General features: G+C 40.6%; 1 protein-coding gene across 1 annotated transcript in view; it reads right to left on the bottom strand.

Annotated features, from left to right (window-relative positions):
* Positions 1-20,068, bottom strand: part of LOC140453945 (dynein axonemal heavy chain 8-like) — a 1,117,430-nt gene that overhangs the window by 461,156 nt on the left and 636,206 nt on the right. The window contains exons 40-41 of the mRNA XM_072548819.1: positions 16,246-16,350; positions 9,316-9,477 (exon numbers count right to left, since the gene is read on the bottom strand). Of these exons, the coding sequence (XP_072404920.1) occupies positions 9,316-9,477; positions 16,246-16,350 (267 nt within the window). The remainder of the gene's footprint in view (positions 1-9,315; positions 9,478-16,245; positions 16,351-20,068) is intronic.

Below are 20,068 nucleotides of genomic sequence, written 5' to 3'. Positions count from 1 at the left end.
CAACTCTACTTTCCTCCATAATCATTCAACCTAGCCCTTATTTAAAAATCTCCTCTTTAAACTTACTCAATGCCACAGCATCCACACACTCTGGGAGAGTGAATTCCATAGATTCATGACCCTTTGAGAGAAGTAATTTCTCCTCAACTCTGTTTTAAATCCCCTCTAATTCCAGATTGCTTACATGAGGAAACATTCTTTTTATGTTCATTTTGTAATCCCTTTCGCATTTTGGGTATCTTAATTAGCTCTCTTCTCATTATTTTAAAGGCCAGAGAGTTTAGGCCTAAACTGTTCAATCTCTCATCATAAGACTAACCCCTCAATTTTAGAATTAATCTCGTGAATCTGCTGTGAACTGCCTCCAATTCAACTACATACTTCCCCAAGTAAGGGGGATTTTTAATTTGTTTTTTAAATTATTTTTACTCTTACAGCATCTATTGTCATTAATGTCTTTAAGTATACTAACTGCTTTTAAATTCTCATTGTTGAGAATTGGTTACAAGCAGATCAAAACTGGGAATATTCAGTGTATGTGACTTTTCGAAAAGGCAAATAAGAAGAAAAAGGTGATGGGTAGCATTGTTAGTGGGGATGGAATGAGTACAACTGCAAGAAATGATTTTGGATCAAAAGATATACAATCCGTTTAGGTGGAAGTAATTTTTTAAAAAAAGGAATAAGATACTGGTAGGAGTAATCTATAGGCCCCCTAACAGTAGCTATACAGTGGGACAGCTAATAAATCAGGAGTTAATGAAGGTATGTAACAAAGATAGTACATTAATCATGCATGACACTAATCTTCATGTCGAATGGAAAAGTCTGATAGGCAGAGAAAGTCATGAGGAATAATTTACGGAGGCTATTCACAACAGTTTCTTGGAACAATACGAGAAGTCAAAATTAAGCCAAATTTGACTTGTCATTTCCAGACTGTCTAATTATCAAACTTACTTTCATAATTTAAATGATTGACACAGCATAGTGAACAAAATCAATCCTCTCTTGTTACTTTTATTATCCCCCAATGCTCTTATATCTATGTATCTTCTTGGTATTAATGACCTACATTTTCCAAATAGTATCAAGGCCAAGGTATATGCTGCTGACCATGAAATAAACTGTGGATTCAACGAGGGATCAGGCTATCTTGGACCTCACAACACCAGGTTATGGTCCAACAGGTTTATTTGGAAATACAGGCTTTCAAAGAGCAGCACTTCGAAAGCTTGTATTTCCAAATAAACTTGTTGGACTGTAACCTGGTATTGAGTTGCTTGTAAATTTTATCCACCCCAGTCCAACCAGCACCTCCACATCATATTTTGGACTTGTTAATGTGTAATGAGGCACATTTAATAAATGATGTCAAAGTAAAAGATCGTGAGCAGATGGTGACCATAATATGTTAGAATTTAACATTCTGTTTGAGAGGGAGGAACTTTGGCTTAAATAGAGATAATAGACAATAGGTGCAGGAGGAAGCAATTCGGCCTTTCGAGCCAGCACCACCATTCCTATCAGATCACATGGATCAGTTGGATCAGCAGTTAGAGGCAATGAGGAAATTAGAAGAGCTTGGGCGTATGATGAATGGCAGTTATAGAAAGGGAGAAAGGCTACACAGGTACACTCAGGTAGATGGGTTAACTCCAGACAATGTAGTGGGGAAGCGTAGACAGGTAGTGCAAGAGTCTCCTGTAGTTATCTCTATTTCAAACAAGTATGCTGTTTTGGAAAATTAAGGGGTGACGGACTCTCAGGGGAATGTAATACGAACAGCCAAGTTTCTGCTATCAAGACTGGCTCTCATATAATGAGGGGTATGTCAGGTTCCAAGTGATCAATTATGATAGGGGACTCTAGTCAGAGGCACAGACAGACGCTTCTGTGGCCAGCAGCAAAAAATCAGAACAGTGTCTTACCTCTCTGGTGCCAGGATCAAGGATGTCTCAGAGAGGGTGCAGAATGTTCTCAAAGGGAAGGGGACACAGCAGAAGGTCATTGTACACATTGGAACCAATGACATAGGAAGGGAAAAATGAGATTCTGAAGGGAGAATATAGAAAGTTAGGCAGGAATTTAAAAGGAGGTCCTCAAGGTTGTAATATTTGGATTACTCCCAGTTCGATGAGGTAATTAGGGTAGAATTAGGAGGATAGAACAGATGAATGCATGGCTGAGGAGCTGCTGCAGAGTGGAAGGATTCACATTTCTGGATCATTGGAATGTCTTCTCAGGTAGAAGTGACCTGTCCAAGAAGGATGGATTGCACCTGAATTTGAAGGGGAATAAAATACTGGCAGGAGGATTTGCTAGAGCTGCTCAGGAGGATTTAAACTAGTAAGGTGTGTGTGTGTGTGTGTGTGTGTGTGTGTGTGTGTGTGTGTGTGTGTGTGTTGGGAGGGGGGGGGGGTGGGGGGTTGGGGTAAGACACCGGGAAATAGTGAGGAAAAAGGTCAATCTGAGGCTGGTACAGTTGGGAGAAGGAGCATGTCAAACAGTCAAAGCAGGCAGAAACAAAGTAGAGAACATGGTAGGACTGATAAAATAAACTGCATTTATTTGCTGCAAGAGGCCTAACATGGAAGGCAGATGAGCACAGGGCATGGTTAGGAACATGGGACAGGAATATCATAGCAATTACAGAGATGTGGCTCAAGGATGGTCAGGACTGGCAGCTTAATGTTCCATGATACAAATGAGATAGGAAGGATAGAAAGGGGGGCAGGACAGGAGGGGGAATGACATTTTTAATACAGAATAGCATTATTGTTATACTTAGGGAGGATATTCCTGGGCATACATCTAAGGAAGTTAGTTAGGTGGAACTGAGAAAATTTTCTGATTCAGTGTGTGGATGTACCTATTAGAGACGGTGCAAAACTTGACCTACTCTCGAGAAATAAGGGAGGGCAGGTAACTGAGATGTCGGGGGAGCACACTGGGGCCAGAGTCCATAATTCTATTAGTTTTAAAACAGTGATGGAAAAGGATCGACCAGATCTAAAAGTTGAAGTTCTAAGTTGGAGGAAGGCAAATTTTGATGGTATTAGGTAAGAACTTTCAAAAGCTGATTGGGATAGATGTTTGCAGGTAAAGCAATGGCTGGAAAATGGGAAGCCTTCAAAAATGAGATAATGAGACTCCAGAGACAGTATATTGCTGTTAGGGTGAAAGGAAAGATTGGTAGTTGTGGGGAGTGCTGGAATGACAAAAGAGATTTATGTTTTAAATAAGAAGAAGGAGGAAGCATATAACAGGTATAGACAGGATAAATCAAGTGAATTCTTAGAAGATCATAAAGGTAGCAGGAGTACACTTAAGAGGGAACTCAGGAGTGCAAAAAGGGGACATAAGATAGCTTTGGCAAATAGGTGAAGGAGAATCTAAAGGGATTTTATAACTACAAAGAGCACAAGTGGGTAATTAGGAAGAAAATAGGGCCTCTCAAAGGTCAGCAAGGCAGCCTGCCTATGGAGCAGCAGGAGATGGGGGAGATACTAAATGAGTATTCTGCATCAGTGTTTACTGTGGAGAAGGACATGGAAGATATAGAATGTAGGGAAATAGATGGTAACACCTTGAAAAATATCCATATTACAGAGAAGGAGATGCTGGATGTCTTGAAATACGTAAAAGTGGATAAATCCCTAAGACCTGATGAGGTGTACCCTCGAACTCTGTAGGAAGCTAGGGAAGTGATTGCTGGGACCCTTGCTGAGATATTTGTATCATTGATAGTCACAGGTGAGGTGCTGGAAAACTGGAGGTTGGCAAACATGGGGGGACTATTTAAGAAAGGTGATAAGGAAAGGCCAGGGAACTATAGACCGGTGAGCCTGACATCAGTGGTGGCCACGTTGTTGGAGGGAATCCTGAGGGACAGGATTTATATGTATTGGAAAAGGCAGGGACTGATTAAGGATGGTCAGCACGGTTTTGTGCATGAGAAATCATGTCATGCAAACTTGATTGAGCTTTTTGAAGAAGTAACAAACAGGATTGATAAGGCCAGAGCAGTGGACATGATCTATATGACTTCAGTAAGGCATTGGACAAGGTTCCTCATAGTAGACTGGTTAGCAAGGTTAGATCACATGGAATACAGGGAGAACTAGCTACTTGGATACAGAATTGGCTCGAAGATAGAAGACAGAGGGTGGTGATGGAGGTTTGCTTTTCAGACTGCAGGCCTGTTACCCGTGGCATACCACAGGACTGGTGCTTGGTCCACTACTTTTCATTATTTATATATGATTTGGATGTGAACATAGGAGGCATAGTTCGTAAGTTTGCAGATGGCACCAAATTGGAGATGCAGTAGACAGCAAAGAAGGTTACCTCAGATTACAACAGGATCTTGATCAGATGGGACAATGGGCAGAGGAGTGGCAGATGGAATTTAATTTCAGTAAATGCGAGATGCTGCATTTTGGAAAAGCAAATCAGAGCAGGACCTATATAATTAATGGTAAGGTTCTGGAGAGTTGCTGAATAAAGAGACCTTGGAATGCAGAATCATAATTCATTGAAAGTGGAGTCGCAGGTAGTCGCAGTGAAGAAGGCGTTTGGTCGGCTTTGCTTTATTGGTCAGAGTATAGGGTACAAGAGGAGAAAGTGAGGACTGCAGATGCTGGAGATCAGAGCTGAAAATGTGTTGCTGGAAAAGCACTTTCAGTATAGAGTACAAGAGTTGGGAGGTCATGTTGCGGCTGTACAGGACATTGGTTAGGCCACTTTTGAAATATTTCACGCAATTCTGGTTTCCTTTCTATCGGAAGGATGTGAAATTTGAAAGAGTTCAGAAAAGATTTTTAAGGATGTTGCCAGGGTTGGAGGATTTGAGAACAGGGTGAGGCTGAATATGCTAGGGCTGTTTTCTCTGGAGTGTCAGGTTCATAAAATCATGAGGGGCATGGATAGGACAAAGGTCTTTTCTCTGGAGTGGGGGAGTCCAAAACTACGGGGCATTGGTTTTGAGTAAGAGGGGAAAAATATCAAAGGGACTTAAGGTGCAATCTTTTCATGCAGAGGATGGTGCTTGTATAGAATGAGCAGTGAGAAGAAGTGGTGGAGGCTAGTACAATTGTAGCATTTGAAAGATACCTGGATGGGTATATGAATAGGAAGGGTTCAGAGATTAGATTAGATTAGATTAGATTACTTTTACGGCGTGGTTATATTGGCAAGTGCTGGCAAATGGGACTAGATGAAGTTAGGATATCTGGTCAGCATGGACGAGTTGAACCAAAGGATCTGTTTCTGTGTGTACATCTCTGTGACATTTGGATACGTACATGGTTTCGAGGGGTATGGACAAAACACAGGCAAATGGGACATTGGTTCAGGAAACATAGTCAGCATGGACGAGTTGGGCTGAAGGGCCTGTTTCCCTGACATATGCCTCATTAACTTCCTGATCCTAAGTGGCACTGAGTACAATGTTGGAGCTGCAGTTCCCAAGTTCCCAAGTCTTGATATTCTATATCCAAGTACTTAAATGAAATGGCTAGTGAGATAATTGGTTTATTGGTTTTGATTTCCAAACTCCTTAAATTTGGGAAGGTCCCATTGGATTAAAGCAAATAACTCCAGAAATGTCATTTAATTGAATTACAGACTGGTTAGCTTAATATCAGTGGTGGGGAAAATGCTAGTGACTATTATAAAAGACTGTGAAATTCACAACTATTCTTGGAGGAACTGCTGGGCGAAGTTCACAGCACAGAATCAGATAAGTTAATTGTTGTTTTAAGTCTGTCCAAAAGAACGGCTGCAGTAGTGAGTATAGTGGATTCTTTTTTGAATATATATTTTTGGAGATAGGTCTCTTGATTAAACTTAAAATATAAGCTATAGCTATTAATTTAACCTGGGGCAGTGTTTGTAGAGGAATAAGATGGTGTTATTTTCTGGATCTGTAGATTGTGAAGGAGCAAAAATGGCCTTTGCAGTGATCTGTACTTCTTGTCAGATGTGGGAGTTTAAAGAGAGTTTAAGGGTTACTGCAGATTATATCTGCAGAAATGAGATAACAAGAATCCAGAGAAAGTATATTCCTGTCAGGGTGAAAGGGAAGGCTGGTAGATATAGGGAATGCTGGATGACTAAAGAATTCGGTTAAGAAAAAGAAAGAAGCATATGTCAGGTATTCACAGGATAGATCGAGTGAATCCTTAGAAGAGTATAAAGGCAGTAGGAGTATACTTAAGAGGGAAATCAGGAGGGCAAAACTGGGACATGAAATAGCTTTGGCAAATAGAATTAAGGAGAATCCAAATGGTTTTTACAAATATATTAAGGACAAAAGGGTAACTGGGGAGAGAATAGGGCCCCTCAAAGATCAGCAAGGCGGCCTTTGTGTTGAGCCACAGAAAATGGGAGAGATACAAAATGAATATTTTGCATCAGTATTTACTGTGGAAAAGGATATGGAAGATATAGACTGTAGGGAAATAGATGGTGACATCTTGCAAAATGTCCAGATTACAGAGGAGGAAGTGCTGGATGTCTTGAAAGGGTTAAAAGTGGATAAATCCACAGGAGCTGATCAGATGTACCCGAGAACTCTGTCAGAAGCTAGAGAAGTGATTGTTGGGCCTCTTGCTGAGATATTTGTATCATCGATAGTCACAGGTGAGGTGCAGGAAGACTGGAGGTTGGCTAACGTGGTGCCACTGTTTAAGAAGGGTGGTAAGGACAAGCCAGGGAACTATAGACCAGTGAGTGTGACCTCAGTGGTGGGCAAGTTGTTGCAGGGAATCCTGAGGGACAGGATGTACATGTATTTGGAAAGGCAAGGACTGATTCGGGATAGTCAACATGGCTTTGTGTGTGGGAAATCATGTCTCACAAACTTGATTGAGTTTTTGAAGAAGTAACAAAGAGGATTGATAAGGGCAGAGCAGTAGATGTGATCTATGTGGACTTCAGTAAGTTGTTCGACAAGGTTCCCATGAGAGACTGATTAGCAAGGTTAGATCACACTGAATACAGGGAGAACTAGCCATTTGGATACAGAACTGGCTCAAAGGTAGAAGACAGAGGGTGGTGATGGAGGGTTGTTTTTCAGACTGGAGGCCTGTGACCAGTGGAGTGCCACAAGGATTGGTGCTGGGTCCTTTACTTTTTGACATTTACAAAATTATTTGGATGTGAGCATAAGAGGTACAGTTAGTAAGTTTGCAGATGACACCAAAATTGGAGGTGCAGTGGACAGCAAAGAGGGTTACCTCAGATTACAACAGGATCTGGACCAGATGGGCCAATGGGCTGAGAAGTGGCAGATGGAGTTTAATTCAGATAAATGCGAGGTGCTGCATTTTGGGAACGCAAATCTTAGCAGGACTTGCACACTTAATGGTAAGGTCCTAGGGAGTGTTGCTGAACAAAGAGACCTTGGAGTGCAGGTTCATAGCTCCTTGAAAGTGGAATCGCAGGTAGATAGGATAGTGAAGAAGGCGTTTGGTATGCTTTCCTTTATTGGTCAAAGTATTGAGTACAGGATTTGGGAGGTCATGTTGCTGACATTGTACAGGACATTGGTTAGGCCACTATTGGAATATTGCATGTAATTCTGGTCTCCATCCTATCAGAAAGATGTTGTGAAACTTGAAAGGGTTCAGAAAAGGATGTTGCCAGGGTTGGAGGATCTGAGCTACAGGGAGAGGCTGAACAGGCTGGGGCTGTTTTCCCTGGAGCGTCGGAGGCTGAGGGGTGACCTTATAGAGGTTTACAAAATTATGAGGGGCATGGATAGGATAAATAGGCAAGGTCTTTTCCCTGGGGTGGGGGAGTCCAGAACTAGACGGCATAGGTTTAGGGTGAGAGGGGAAAAATATAAAAAGAGACCTAAGGGGCAAGTTTTCACGCAGGGGGTGGTACGTGTATGGAATGAGCTGTCAGAGGATATGGTGGAGGCTAGTACAATTGCAACATTTAAGAGGCATTTGGGTAGGCATAAGAATAGGAAGGGTTTGGAGGGATATGGGCCGGGTGCTGGTAGGTGGGACTAGATTGGGTTGGGATGTCTGGTCGGCATGGACGGGTTGGACCGAAGGGTCTGTTTCCATGCTGTACATCTCTATGATGTAGTAACAGCTAAGTTGGAAACCATTAACACGATTAGACAAAGTCAGCCTTGGTTTATGAAAGGGAAATCATGTTTAATTAATAAACTGGAGTTTTGATGATTCATGCCACACTCAGTCAAACTGGGCCTTGATACCAAGAACAGTTTTTGTCACCCCACGTTTGAAATTCAGAAGACTGTTGTTGCAACACAGCAGTGAACCCCGCTGTGAATTAAACCAAACACCCAGAAAAGCTCAGCTTGCCTCATAATTTGTAAAAATATGAGTGACAGAGAACTCCCCAAATTCCACTATTTCAAGAAAATAATGTCAATTTACTCTTTAATTCTAAAAGTGAACATTAAATGACAATTATTCACACCTCTAAGCCTCCCTTTCTCTTAACTGCTTCTTACCTGCTTCCAAATGTATAATAATACACTATTCCAACAAAACCCCTATTAAAATTACATCAACTTAATTTCAAAACCATACAGCGGCTGTTATCTTTGCTCTCTGTCTTCTTCCGCCTGAAGATCTCCTTGATTCATCTTCTTTCTTTTTACTGCGAATATGTTTCATATGAAAAGGTACCATTGGTAGAAATCGATCCACATTTTTTTGGGTCTGTCTCGATGGCAGTTGCCCTGTCTGATTTTCAAAATGTCTGCCTTTTTTATATCTCCAACACTGGATCATCTCATTGGTTCGATGTTGGCAAAATAATAAATTCAAAGTCGATTGGGTTTTAGTATCGTGGCATAATTTAAACTGATTGGTTAAATTCAAATAAAACAGTAACCAATTCAGATATCCATTTCACAGCCATTGTTACATATTTTCAGTTTTCACGTACACTGAGAGTGCTCTCATAAGCTCTCAGTGCAGAACAGCATTCATTCTACGGTACAATCCTTCAACTTCATAACACTGCAAAGAGGTCATGAGCTGAGTAGTCTTGGCAAAACCTGAATTGAATGTTCACTGTTAGATCAATAACTGATTCACATTAATTAATTATCTTTCTTTTCAGGGTCATTCTTTAGAAAACAGTTTGTAAAGACTACACTGGAAATGGCATTTGAAAGAAAATTTTGAACTCCTGGCATAAATTGTGTTATAAAACTGGAATATTTTTGCCTTTACACTTATGAAATCAAGTTCAGACTGTATGCATGGCCTGATTCTAAGAAAGGATAAGAAATCAAAACATAAATTATCTTTATTGATTTACCTGGCCTGGAGCCTCATAGAGGAAAGGTATAAGCTGGAAATCTGGTTCACTGAAGCTGTAATATGCTAATTTAATCACAGTATGCAATGATGCTTGCTGCACACGCAATAAATCACTTAACCATAGCTCCACAGGGCCTTTTGCAATCACTGGATTATCCAGCTGCATGTCAAACATGGAAAAAAAAAGTGACAAACATGCATCACCATCCATAATAATAGAATATAACATGTGGGATACTTAAACATGTTCAAAAACATTGAAATGAGGAAAATACATTGTTAATCATGAGCTTTCAAAGAATACTTTTATCTTGTGTGGGGATTTCAAATGGAATACACTTTGTTAATTTGTTCATGGCGCACGGTTGTTCCTGCCTAAATCAGCACCTGTTGCCTACCTCTAACAGATCAGACCATATTGTTGTAGGTCTGGAGTCACATGTTGGCCAGACCTAGTAAGGATAGCAAATTTCCTTCCCAAAGGACATTGGTGAGCCAAGTGGATTTTTACAAATATTTGTAGTTCTTTAGCACTGGTTGCCATAATCTCAGTTTTTATTCCTGAATTTACCAAATTTGATTTGCCTTCTGCCATGGTGGGATTCAAATAAGAGCATAAGAACACAAGGACCAGGAGTAGGAGTAGGCCCTTCGAGCTCACACCACCATTCAGTAAGATCATGGTTGATCTTTTCATGGCTTCAGCTCCATTTACCCACCCTTTTTCCATAATCCTTAATATCTTTACCGTTCAAACAAATTATCAAACTTAGCTTTAAAAACATTTACTGCGGAAGCCTCAACTAATTCACTGGGCAGGGAATTCCATAGATTCAAAATCCTTTGTAAGAAGTTCCTTCTCAATTCATTCCTAAATCTGCTCCCCCTGCCCCCTTTATTCTGAGACGATGCCCTCTTGTCCTAGTTTCACTAGCCAGTGGAAGCATCTTCTCTACCTCTATGTTATCTCATCCCTTCTTAATTTTATATGCTTCTAGAATATCACACCTCATTCTCCTAAATTCCAATGAGTATAATGCCAGTCTACTCAGTCTTTCCACATAAGCTAACCCCTTCAACACTGGATTCAACCTACTGAACCTCCTCTGCACCATTTCTAGTGTCAACACATGCTTTCTCAGGTAAGTAGAGTAAAACTGCACAAAATACTCCAGCTGCTGCAACTTAACCTCCCTGCTTTAAACTCAATTCCTTTAGCAATGAAGGACAAAATTCCATTTGCCTTTTTAATTACCTATTGCACCTGCAGACCAACCTTTTGTGATTCATGCACAAGGATACCCAGATCCCTCTGCACAGCAACATGCTTCAAATCCATATCCCTAGAACATCAGCTGAGGTTTCTAGATTAATAGTCAAGTGACATTACTACCATATGAATCCCTCTGCCTCATAATGTTAAAAAAACTTGTGTTCTGTTGTTTGAAAACACCTGGACCCTGAACATGTTTTAGTCATAAACGATCACATTCACCAAGTTCAAAATAAAACTTATGATCCATCATGCAGGTTTCATTTTGGAATAATTAAAAAAGGATAAGTTAGAGGTTGTAGCAGAGGAATTTAGGGTCAACTTGAAATTCGTCAAAAATCACATTACCATGGGTTACAGTCCAATAGGTTTATTTGAAACCACAAGTTTTCAGAGACCCTACTCCTTCCTCAGACAGCGAGTGAGAGAGAATACATCGGACACAGAATTTAAGGAAAAGATGACAGAGTCATACAACTTATGCAAATTTTTGAACAAGCCTAGATGGTTATTAAGTCTTACATCAGTTAGAATGGAGGTGTGGAATTGTGGGAAACAGTTAAAATTGCCTAATGGGAAATGATTTGGATATGAACATGGGAGGTATAGTTGGTAAGTTTGCAGATGACACCAAAATTGGAGGTGTAGTGGACAGCGAAGAAGGTTACCTCAGATTACAGTGGGATCTTAATCAGATGAGCCAATGGCTGAGGAGTGGCAGATGGAGTTTAATTCAGATAAGTGTGAGGTGCTGCATTTTGGGAAAGCAAATCTTAGCAGAACTTATACACTTAATGATAAGGTCCTAGGGAGTGTTGCTGAACAAAGAGACCTTGCATCGCAGGTTCATAGCTCCTTGAAAGTGGAGTTGCAGGTAGATAGGATCGTGAAGAAGGCATTTTGGTATGCTTTTACTTTATTGGTCAGAGTACTGAGTATGGACATTAGGAGGTCATGTTGCGGCTGTACAGGTCATTGGTTAGGCCACTGTTGGAATATTGCGTGCAATTCTGGTCTCCTTCCTACCGGAAGGATGTTGTGAAACTTGAAAGGGTTCAGAAAAGATTTACAAGGATGTTGCCAGGGTTGGAGGATTTGAGCTATAGGGAGAGGCTGAACAGGCTGGAGCTGTTTTCCATGGAGTGTCAAAGGCTGAGGTGTGACCTCATCGAGGTTTATAAAATCATGAGGGGAATGGATAGGATAAATAGATAAAGTCTTTTCCCTGGGCTGGGAGAGTCCAGAACTAGAGGGCATAGGTTTAGGGTGAGAGGGGAAAGATATAAAAGGGACCTAAGGGGCAAATGTTTCACATAGAGGATGGTGTGTGCATGGAATGAGCAGTCAGAGGCAGTGGTGCAGGCTGGTCCAATTGCAACATTTAAAAGGTATCTGGATGGGTTTGTGAACAGGAAGGATTTGGAGAGATATTGTCCAAGTGCTGGACTATGGGACTAGATTGGGTTGGGATATCTGGTTGGCATGCACGAGTTGGACCGAAGGGTCTGTTTCCGTGCTGTACATCTCTATGACCCTATGGTTGTAAGTGGCCAACCCCTGTGTTATAATACAGTAAGTTAAAGGAGTATGGCAAAAGCTCAGAAACAATGCTAAACTTAACAAACATGACACAGTCTGAATTTCCTAACCTTGGCAACCCTCGTCAGAATATGATTAAATGGCTCCTCAGATGTTTTGAAATTCAACTTCTAGCCGAAAAAAAGACATTCATGTTCAAAAACAAAGTCATGGAATGACGTGTGTAACTTACTGTTTTGGAAAGTCAATAGGACAACACAGATCAAAATTCAATATATCGGCCTAATGAATGATGAATGTCTAATGATAATTTCTCTCAACTATTGATATATTTTAAGTATAAAAATCTTGTCTTTCTCCCTGTGAACAGCGAAATTTGGAAGAGAAATTGAGAACAACTTGTATTTCTCCTTCTTTCAAGCTTTAGCTAAAACTACTCCAGTATTATTAATATAGGTTGACTAATGTCAGCTCAAACTGATTTTTTCGAATATTGTTGATTTCTTTTGCTCTCACAGGTCCCAGCTGTTTTCGCTAATTTTAATCCAATTCAACAGAGGTGCAGGTTTCGATTGATGAATGCAAATCCCAGAATGTTTTCCAAGTTACTGGCCCAAGATAACTTCAGGTTTTATCAGAAGAAAGGTGACACCTCAGGTCAGATAATGCATTTAAGGTGTGAAACCATGTTTCAAGTCTGTTTGTATCTCAACCTGGAGCCAAATTAGTAAATTTTAAATTGTTGCATTGACTGACTGTCCACAGATGGTGTGCTTTTTGAACAAAATAGAATGTATCTGCAAATACAAACTGCAAATGCAAATTCAACACATAGGTTTATGTGTGTATATGTGAGAGAGAGAATGCATGTGTTTGAGAAGGTGTGTGTCTGCATGTGTGAAGAAGCGAGGGGGAGAGAAAGTGTGTGTACGCTCTTGAGAGGGAGTGTGAGGGAGTATGCATATGAGTGTGCTTGAGAATGTGTATGCATTCTGTAGACAGTCAGTCAATGTGACATTTTAAAAATTCCTATTTTGGAAATAAAACCAGTCTAGCTCCAGGATGACATTGTCTGACTTGAGGTGTCACCTTTTTGATAAAACCTGAAGTTATCTTGGAGCAGTGACTTGAGAGAAATTCTGGCATTTACGTGTTAATCAAACAAAACCTGCACTTCTGTTTTATCTGATTAACAACTTAATAGCCATTTAGGTTTGTTCAATCCATTTGCATGAGTTGCATGACCCTTTAATCTTTCCCTTATAAATTCTGTGTCCGATGTATTCGCTCTTACTAACTGCCTGAGAAAGGAGTGATGTGTCCAAAAGCTTGTGGTTTCAAATAAACATGTTGGACTATAATCTGATGTCATGTGATTTATGACTTTGTCCACCCCAGTCCAACACCAGGACCTTCACTTCAAATTAGAAGGCAGAGCAATGAGAACTTGAAACAGAAAGGGAGAAGTTAGAAAAAGACAATAAGGTTAAGGAACAAAAAAGAGAATTGGAATGATATAAGCTGAACAGCTGTACATTAGAAGAGAATTTTGAGGATGGCTCAAGGCCAACATTGCATGGTTTTAATTTGGTTTTCCATATTTGGTGGCACACAGATTTAATGAAGGAATGGAAAATTCCTTTTATAAATTCGAAAGGATGCTACAAAAAATTAAATTTCCCAAGGAAAATTGCATTTTGTTTCTACAGAGAGTTTTCACAGGAAGTTATGGGGAAGTTCTTGTTTCTTTCAAAGGCAGTGGCATAATGGTAATGTCACTAGTCATGTGATCGAGAGTCCCAAACTAATATTCTGAGAATGTGGGTTCAATTCCAAGCGTGGTAGATAATGAAATATGAATTCAATAAAAATCTAGTTAAAAGGTAATTTGGTGGTGACCAAGTAAACTGTGGCAAATTGTCATAAAACATCTGGTTCACTAATATCCTAATGCGATGGCTTTACCTACCTGTGACTCCAGATCCACAGCAATGGGGTTGAATCTTAAATACCCGCTGAAAAGGGTTGAGTAAAGGTAATTATGGATCAGAAACAAATGGTGAATTTTAAATTTATTTTAATTCATTCTTGGAATGTGAGAATCTCTGACTGCCCAACATTTATTGATTATCCCTAATTACCCAGAAGGCAGTTAAGAGTTAACCGCATTGCTGTATCTGGATGTAGTTTTGCTCACTGAGCTGGAAGGTTCATTTCCAGACATTTCATCACCCTCCTAGGTAACATCTTCAGGGAGCCTCCAGGCAAAGCACTGCTGCTGATTCCTGCTTTCTATTTATATGTTTGGGTTTCTTTGCGCTGGTGATGTCATTTCCTGTGGTGATGTCATTTTATGTTCTTTTTCTCAGGGGGTAGATGGGGTCTAACGCGATGTGTTTGTTGATAGAGTTCCGGTTGGAATGCCATGCTTCTAGGAATTCTCGTGCGTGGCTCTGTTTGGCTTGTCCTAGGATGGATGTGGTGTCCCAATCGAAGTGGTGTCCTTCCTTATCTGTGTGTAAGTATACTAGTGAGAGTGGGTCATGTCGTTTTGTGGCTAGTTGATGTTCATGGATCTTGCTGGCTAGTTTTCTACCTGTTTGTTCAGTGTAGTATTTGTTACAGTCCTTGCATCGTATTTTGTAAATAATATTAGTTTTGCTTGTTGTCTGTGTAAGGTCGTTCAAGTTCATTAGCTGCTGTTTTAGTGTGTTGGTGGGTTGGTGGCCCACAAACCCACCAACACACTAAAACAGTAGCTAATGAATTTGAAAGACCCCTATGCATCATGAGGCAAGCTTTTAATTACAGCTTCTACATGTATCTGAATTTCATCAATGTCCACACCTCAAATAATTAAAATAAATTTAGAAAGAAAAGAAATGAAAGTAAAACATTTAAATAGATGGTTGAATTCAATTGTGCTTCACAGCAATTTGACTGGTTCATTAGCTGAAAATCTTTTTTCAGTTCCAGAGATTTGAACAATAAACATATGGTTTAGGCAAGGAAATGACCTCCATTCTCAAAGGAGTTGAAACCTGAATTGAATGGTTTAGAAATGTTTTTTAAAAAGTGAAAACTCTTAAACTAGCATCAACAAGAGTTCATTGATGATCACATAATTGTTGATATCTGTATCTGGGAATTTCAGGTGGAATCTGGCTGCTGTTGAAATGATTGGATGGCAAATACAAGATCCTATAATTTAAAAGCTGAATTGGAAAGACTGAGATTTCATATGATGTAACATTTCTGCGAAGAGATAATGTAAATGGTTGTAACTATTCAAGGTGGACCTTTGTTTTATCGACTATTCAAACCAAAATTTACCTTTTCATTAATATTTGAGCTATGTTGATTTTAGTTTGTTACAGAGCAGTTTTACAAAGTGAATTCTTGTCCAGTGGTTTTCTTTCTGTTCATCTCATGTAGATCACACTTTAACAAATGTTCTGTGGGGATTGTAACATTGCACATGCTTAATGTTCTGAGAAGGTGGTTCTAAGCTGTCCAATTAACCCACTACACCAGGGTGTTCCAGGATATTAACCCAGCAACAGCAAAGAAACAACAAGTAACATGGATTTATTGATATTCCCATGTCAAGAGTTCAGAAGGAGGTTTGGTGGATTCAGCGACAATCAAGCTTACATGGCCATGGATGGTATCAAAGCTCTTGGGTTTAGTTGGATCTGCATCATTCTTCATCATTGTTGGGTTAAAATCTGTATAGGAGAAAGTGAGGACTGCAGATGCTGGAGATCAAAGTCAAAAGTGTGGTGTTGGAAAAGCACAGCAGGTCGACAACTTCCAAAGAGCAGGAGAATAGACGTTTTGGGCATAAGCCCTTCATCAGGAATCAAAGGGCATCATCATCAAATGCTGATGAAGGGCTTATGCCTGAAATGTCGATTCTGCTGCTGTTTGAATACTGCTTGACCTGCTGTTCTTTTCCAGCATCACACTCTCGACTTAAAATCTATGTAACATGATATACTACAATACTTAACTGTAGCCAAAGCGAATAGTTCGCAGAATAGTATGGATTTATAATACTTATAAATGTATTTTAAATTGCATCAATTATACTATCTAATTGCAATATATAATTACGTGAATTTTTTCTCCTTCTCTTGAAGTGACAGCCAGAATGGTATCGTACTCCTTTGGGTGGAAAACTGCCTCATTTACATTATCAAATATTCCTGCTAAGTGGGCCTGTATTTAAAAAAAAGTATAACATTTAGATAATATGAAACTTAATCATAAATTTGGAGCATTTTGAATGAATTGCATTCTGTCTATCTAGAATTTTGCACTGAAGTTAAGTTTAAAGAGTTGCAGAATCAGAGGATGTCATTTTAAGATACAGCCAAAGATGGTTCACACAATGGGAATATTCAGTACACTAGGGTTGCTTTCTTTTAAGTTTTCATGATCACTTCCAAAGAAAACAATCCAGTATGTCAAAACTCTTCCTATAACAATAGCTTCCTGACATGAAAGCTGAACTGAAAAGACTGAGATTACATATGATGCAACATTTCTGCAAAGAAAATATGTAAGTGGTTGAAACAATGTAAGGTGGGTCTTTGCTCAGCTATCCAAAACAAAATTAAACTTTTTTTCAAAATAAGTTTCAATGTTCTTTATACAGCAAAGGTCTCAGTTTTCTCCCTCTGAATCATAGAATCCCTACAGTGTAGAAGCAGGCCTTTTGGCCCAACAAGTCCATACCAACCCTCCGAAGAGTAAGCCAGACCCATTGCCCAACCCTATTACTCTACATTATTCCCTGACTAATGCACCTAATCTATACATCCCTGAACATTATGGGTAACTTAGGTTGGCCAATTCACCTAAGCTACACATCTTTGGACTGTGGGAGGAAACCCACGCAGACGAGGGGAGAATGTGCACACAGTTGCCCAAGGCCTGAATTAAACCCAGGTCCCTGGTGCTGCGAGGCAGCAGGGCTAACTACTGAGCCACTGTGCCATCCTCGTCCCCACCTTAATGAAGTTTGGGCACAACATGAAATTGAACTCCTCTTCCATTGCCTTCACCTCTGTGCCCATTTCTTTGGACAAGTTTGCTCTCCCTTTCCAATAGATCCCTTCGCCCACCTCCAACACTCTCCATCCATATGGATCCCTCACTCTGGCCTTTTACCTGTATTTGACCTGTTCATTCAGAAGTGCCGACGTGACTTGGGTAGCCCCTCCCCCCATTCCAATTTATCCCTCCAGGAACGGATTAAATTCCATGCTCTCAGATCTGACCCTAATTTTGTAATTAAGTCTGCTTATAAGTGCGGTACTGTTTTGTCTGGTGGACTGACCTTTACATTGTAAAGGCCAAGCACCAGCTCTCAGATATCTCCCTTTACCTCCCCCTGAACCATGACCCTACCATGGCACATTGTGTTACCCTGCCCACAATGGTAACTAACCTCATTTTATCTGGTGATCTCCACACTCACTGCCTCCAAGCTGATGGTCTCCTGACCTCAAACAGCTCATTTCTGCCTCCTTTCCAAAATCTACAAGCATGACTGCCTGGACAGCCTCATTGTTGCTGCCTGCTCCTGCCCCAAACACCTCATTGCTTCCTACTTCAACCGTTTTTTTCTCCCCTTGCCTAGCCCCTGCCTACTTACATTTGGAATTCTTCTGACTCTTTGCATCAGTTTCAGAATTTCAAGTTTAAAGGCTCCAGCCTGTTTACCATGGGCGTGTAATCTTTTTACACATTCATCTCCCACCAGGATGGTCTCAGGCCTCTCCACTTCTTCCTAGAAAACAGGCCTGAACTGTCCCATACCACCACCCTCCACTGCCTGGCCGAGCTCATCCTCATGATGAACAATTTTTCTTTTAACTCCTCTAACTTTCTTCAAGTCAGAGGGGTGGCCATGGATACCCGCATGGTCCCGAGTTGTGCCTGTCTCTTTGTGGAGTACATGGAACATTCCTTGCTCCAGTCGTATTTCAGCCCCCACCCACAACTCTTTCTTCAGTAGAACATAGAACATAGAAAAGTACAGCACAGAACAGATCCTTTGGCCCACAATGTTGTGCCAAGGTTTAATCCATATGTAAAATATAGTAACTTAACCTACGCATCCCTCAACTCACTGCTATCCATGTGCCTGTCCAGCAGTTGCTTAAATGTCCGTAATGACTCTACTTCTACCACCACTGTTGGCAACACATTCCATGCATTCACAACTCTCTGCATAAAGACCCTACCCCGACATCTCCTCTATACCTTTCCCATAATATCTTAAAATATGACCCCTCATACCCGATAATCCTGCCCTGGGGAAAAGTCTCTGGCTATTGACTCTATCTATTCCTCTCATTATCTTGTTTACTTCAATCAGGTGTAGAGATGACGTCATCAGTGCTGCTTTTCTCTATCGTCTGGGATTGGAAATTTCACTTGCAATTTCCACCCCGCACTCACTTTCACCTGGTCAATCTTTGACTCCTCCCTTGCTCAACATCTCTGTTTCCATTTCTGGAGATAGGCTGGCCACCAATATCCATTTCAAACCCACCAACTCCCATGCCTTGACTCTACTTCCTCACACCCTGCTTCTTGTAAAGACACTATTCCATTCTCCCAGTTCCTCCATTTCCATTCCATCTGTTCTGATGAGGCCAGCTTTGACAAGGGAGCCTCCAAAGTCTCCACTTTTTTCCTCAACCAGCACCATCATTGACAAGGCCCTCAATTGGGTTCAACCTATCTCCTGCACTTCAGCTATCAATCCCTCTCTTCCCTCCCTCAACAGCAGTAGGATCCCCCTTGTCCTTACCTATCATCCTACCAGCATCCACATCCAGATGGTCATTAGCCGCCATTTCTGCTACCTCCAGTGGGATGTCACCACCAGATTTATTCCCCTCTCCTGCCTTGTCCACCTTCTGCAGGGACCATTCCCTCCAAGACACCATGAACCACTCTTCCTTCACTCTTAACACTCCCCCACAGCACCACGGAACCTACCCCTGCAATCTCAGAAAGTATAAAACTTTCTGTTTACCTCAGTATCCAACGGCCCAAACACACTTTTCAGGTGAAGCAGCTCTTTATCCGCATTTCACTCAATATATTTTACTGCATTCACTGCTGGTCTCCTCTACATTGGTGAAACAAAATGTAGACTTTGTGACTGCTTTGCCACACACCTACACTCTGTCTGCAAAAAGACCCTGAGCTTCCAGTTGTCTGCCACTTCAACACATCCTGATCCCTGACTGGACTCAATATTGAGTTCAACAATTTTCGGGCTTGAGCTCTCCTGTGTCATTACCCCAACCCCACACACTAAGCCTTGTTATCACATAATCTGCTGTTACACACAAACAATTGTAGTCACTAACAGTTCCTATGAACACTATTTGCCCTCTTAACCTGATTGTTACCTTCTACTTTGCCTGTCCAACTGTTCTTCTCTTTCTTTGAGCTCAATCTCCACCTATCATTTACTCCTTATCCCCTCTCCATTCCCCATCTTTTGCATTTTGCAACAAATATTTTCTTAGCTGCCATAAGTTATGAGGAAAGATCACTTGACCCTAAACATTAACTCTGATTTCTCTCCACAGATGCTGCCAGACCTGTTGAGCTTTTGCAGCAATTTCTGCTTTTGTTTCTGATTTCCAACTACTGCAGTTCTTTTAGTTTTTGTTTGCTTCCTGACATCATCTTGATGAATATAAGATCTTTATTCATTGAAACCTATCAAGTGTAATTTTAACTTAATCCACCCAATGGGAAACTGACATCAGCAGGTAGTGCCCACCCCCCCACCACATTTTACACATCATGTGGTTTTACTTTGCACAATTATAGGTTGAAATCATTTTACAAGTTGATGGGTACTGTACCATTTTCTCTGTGTCTTTTCAGGTAATTGAATCTAATT

Source organism: Chiloscyllium punctatum, chromosome 3, assembly GCF_047496795.1.
Source record: "Chiloscyllium punctatum isolate Juve2018m chromosome 3, sChiPun1.3, whole genome shotgun sequence".
NCBI classification, from domain to species: Eukaryota; Metazoa; Chordata; class Chondrichthyes; order Orectolobiformes; family Hemiscylliidae; genus Chiloscyllium; species Chiloscyllium punctatum.
Note: the sequence above shows the minus strand (reverse complement) of the source record. Positions and strands in the feature narration are given on the sequence as shown.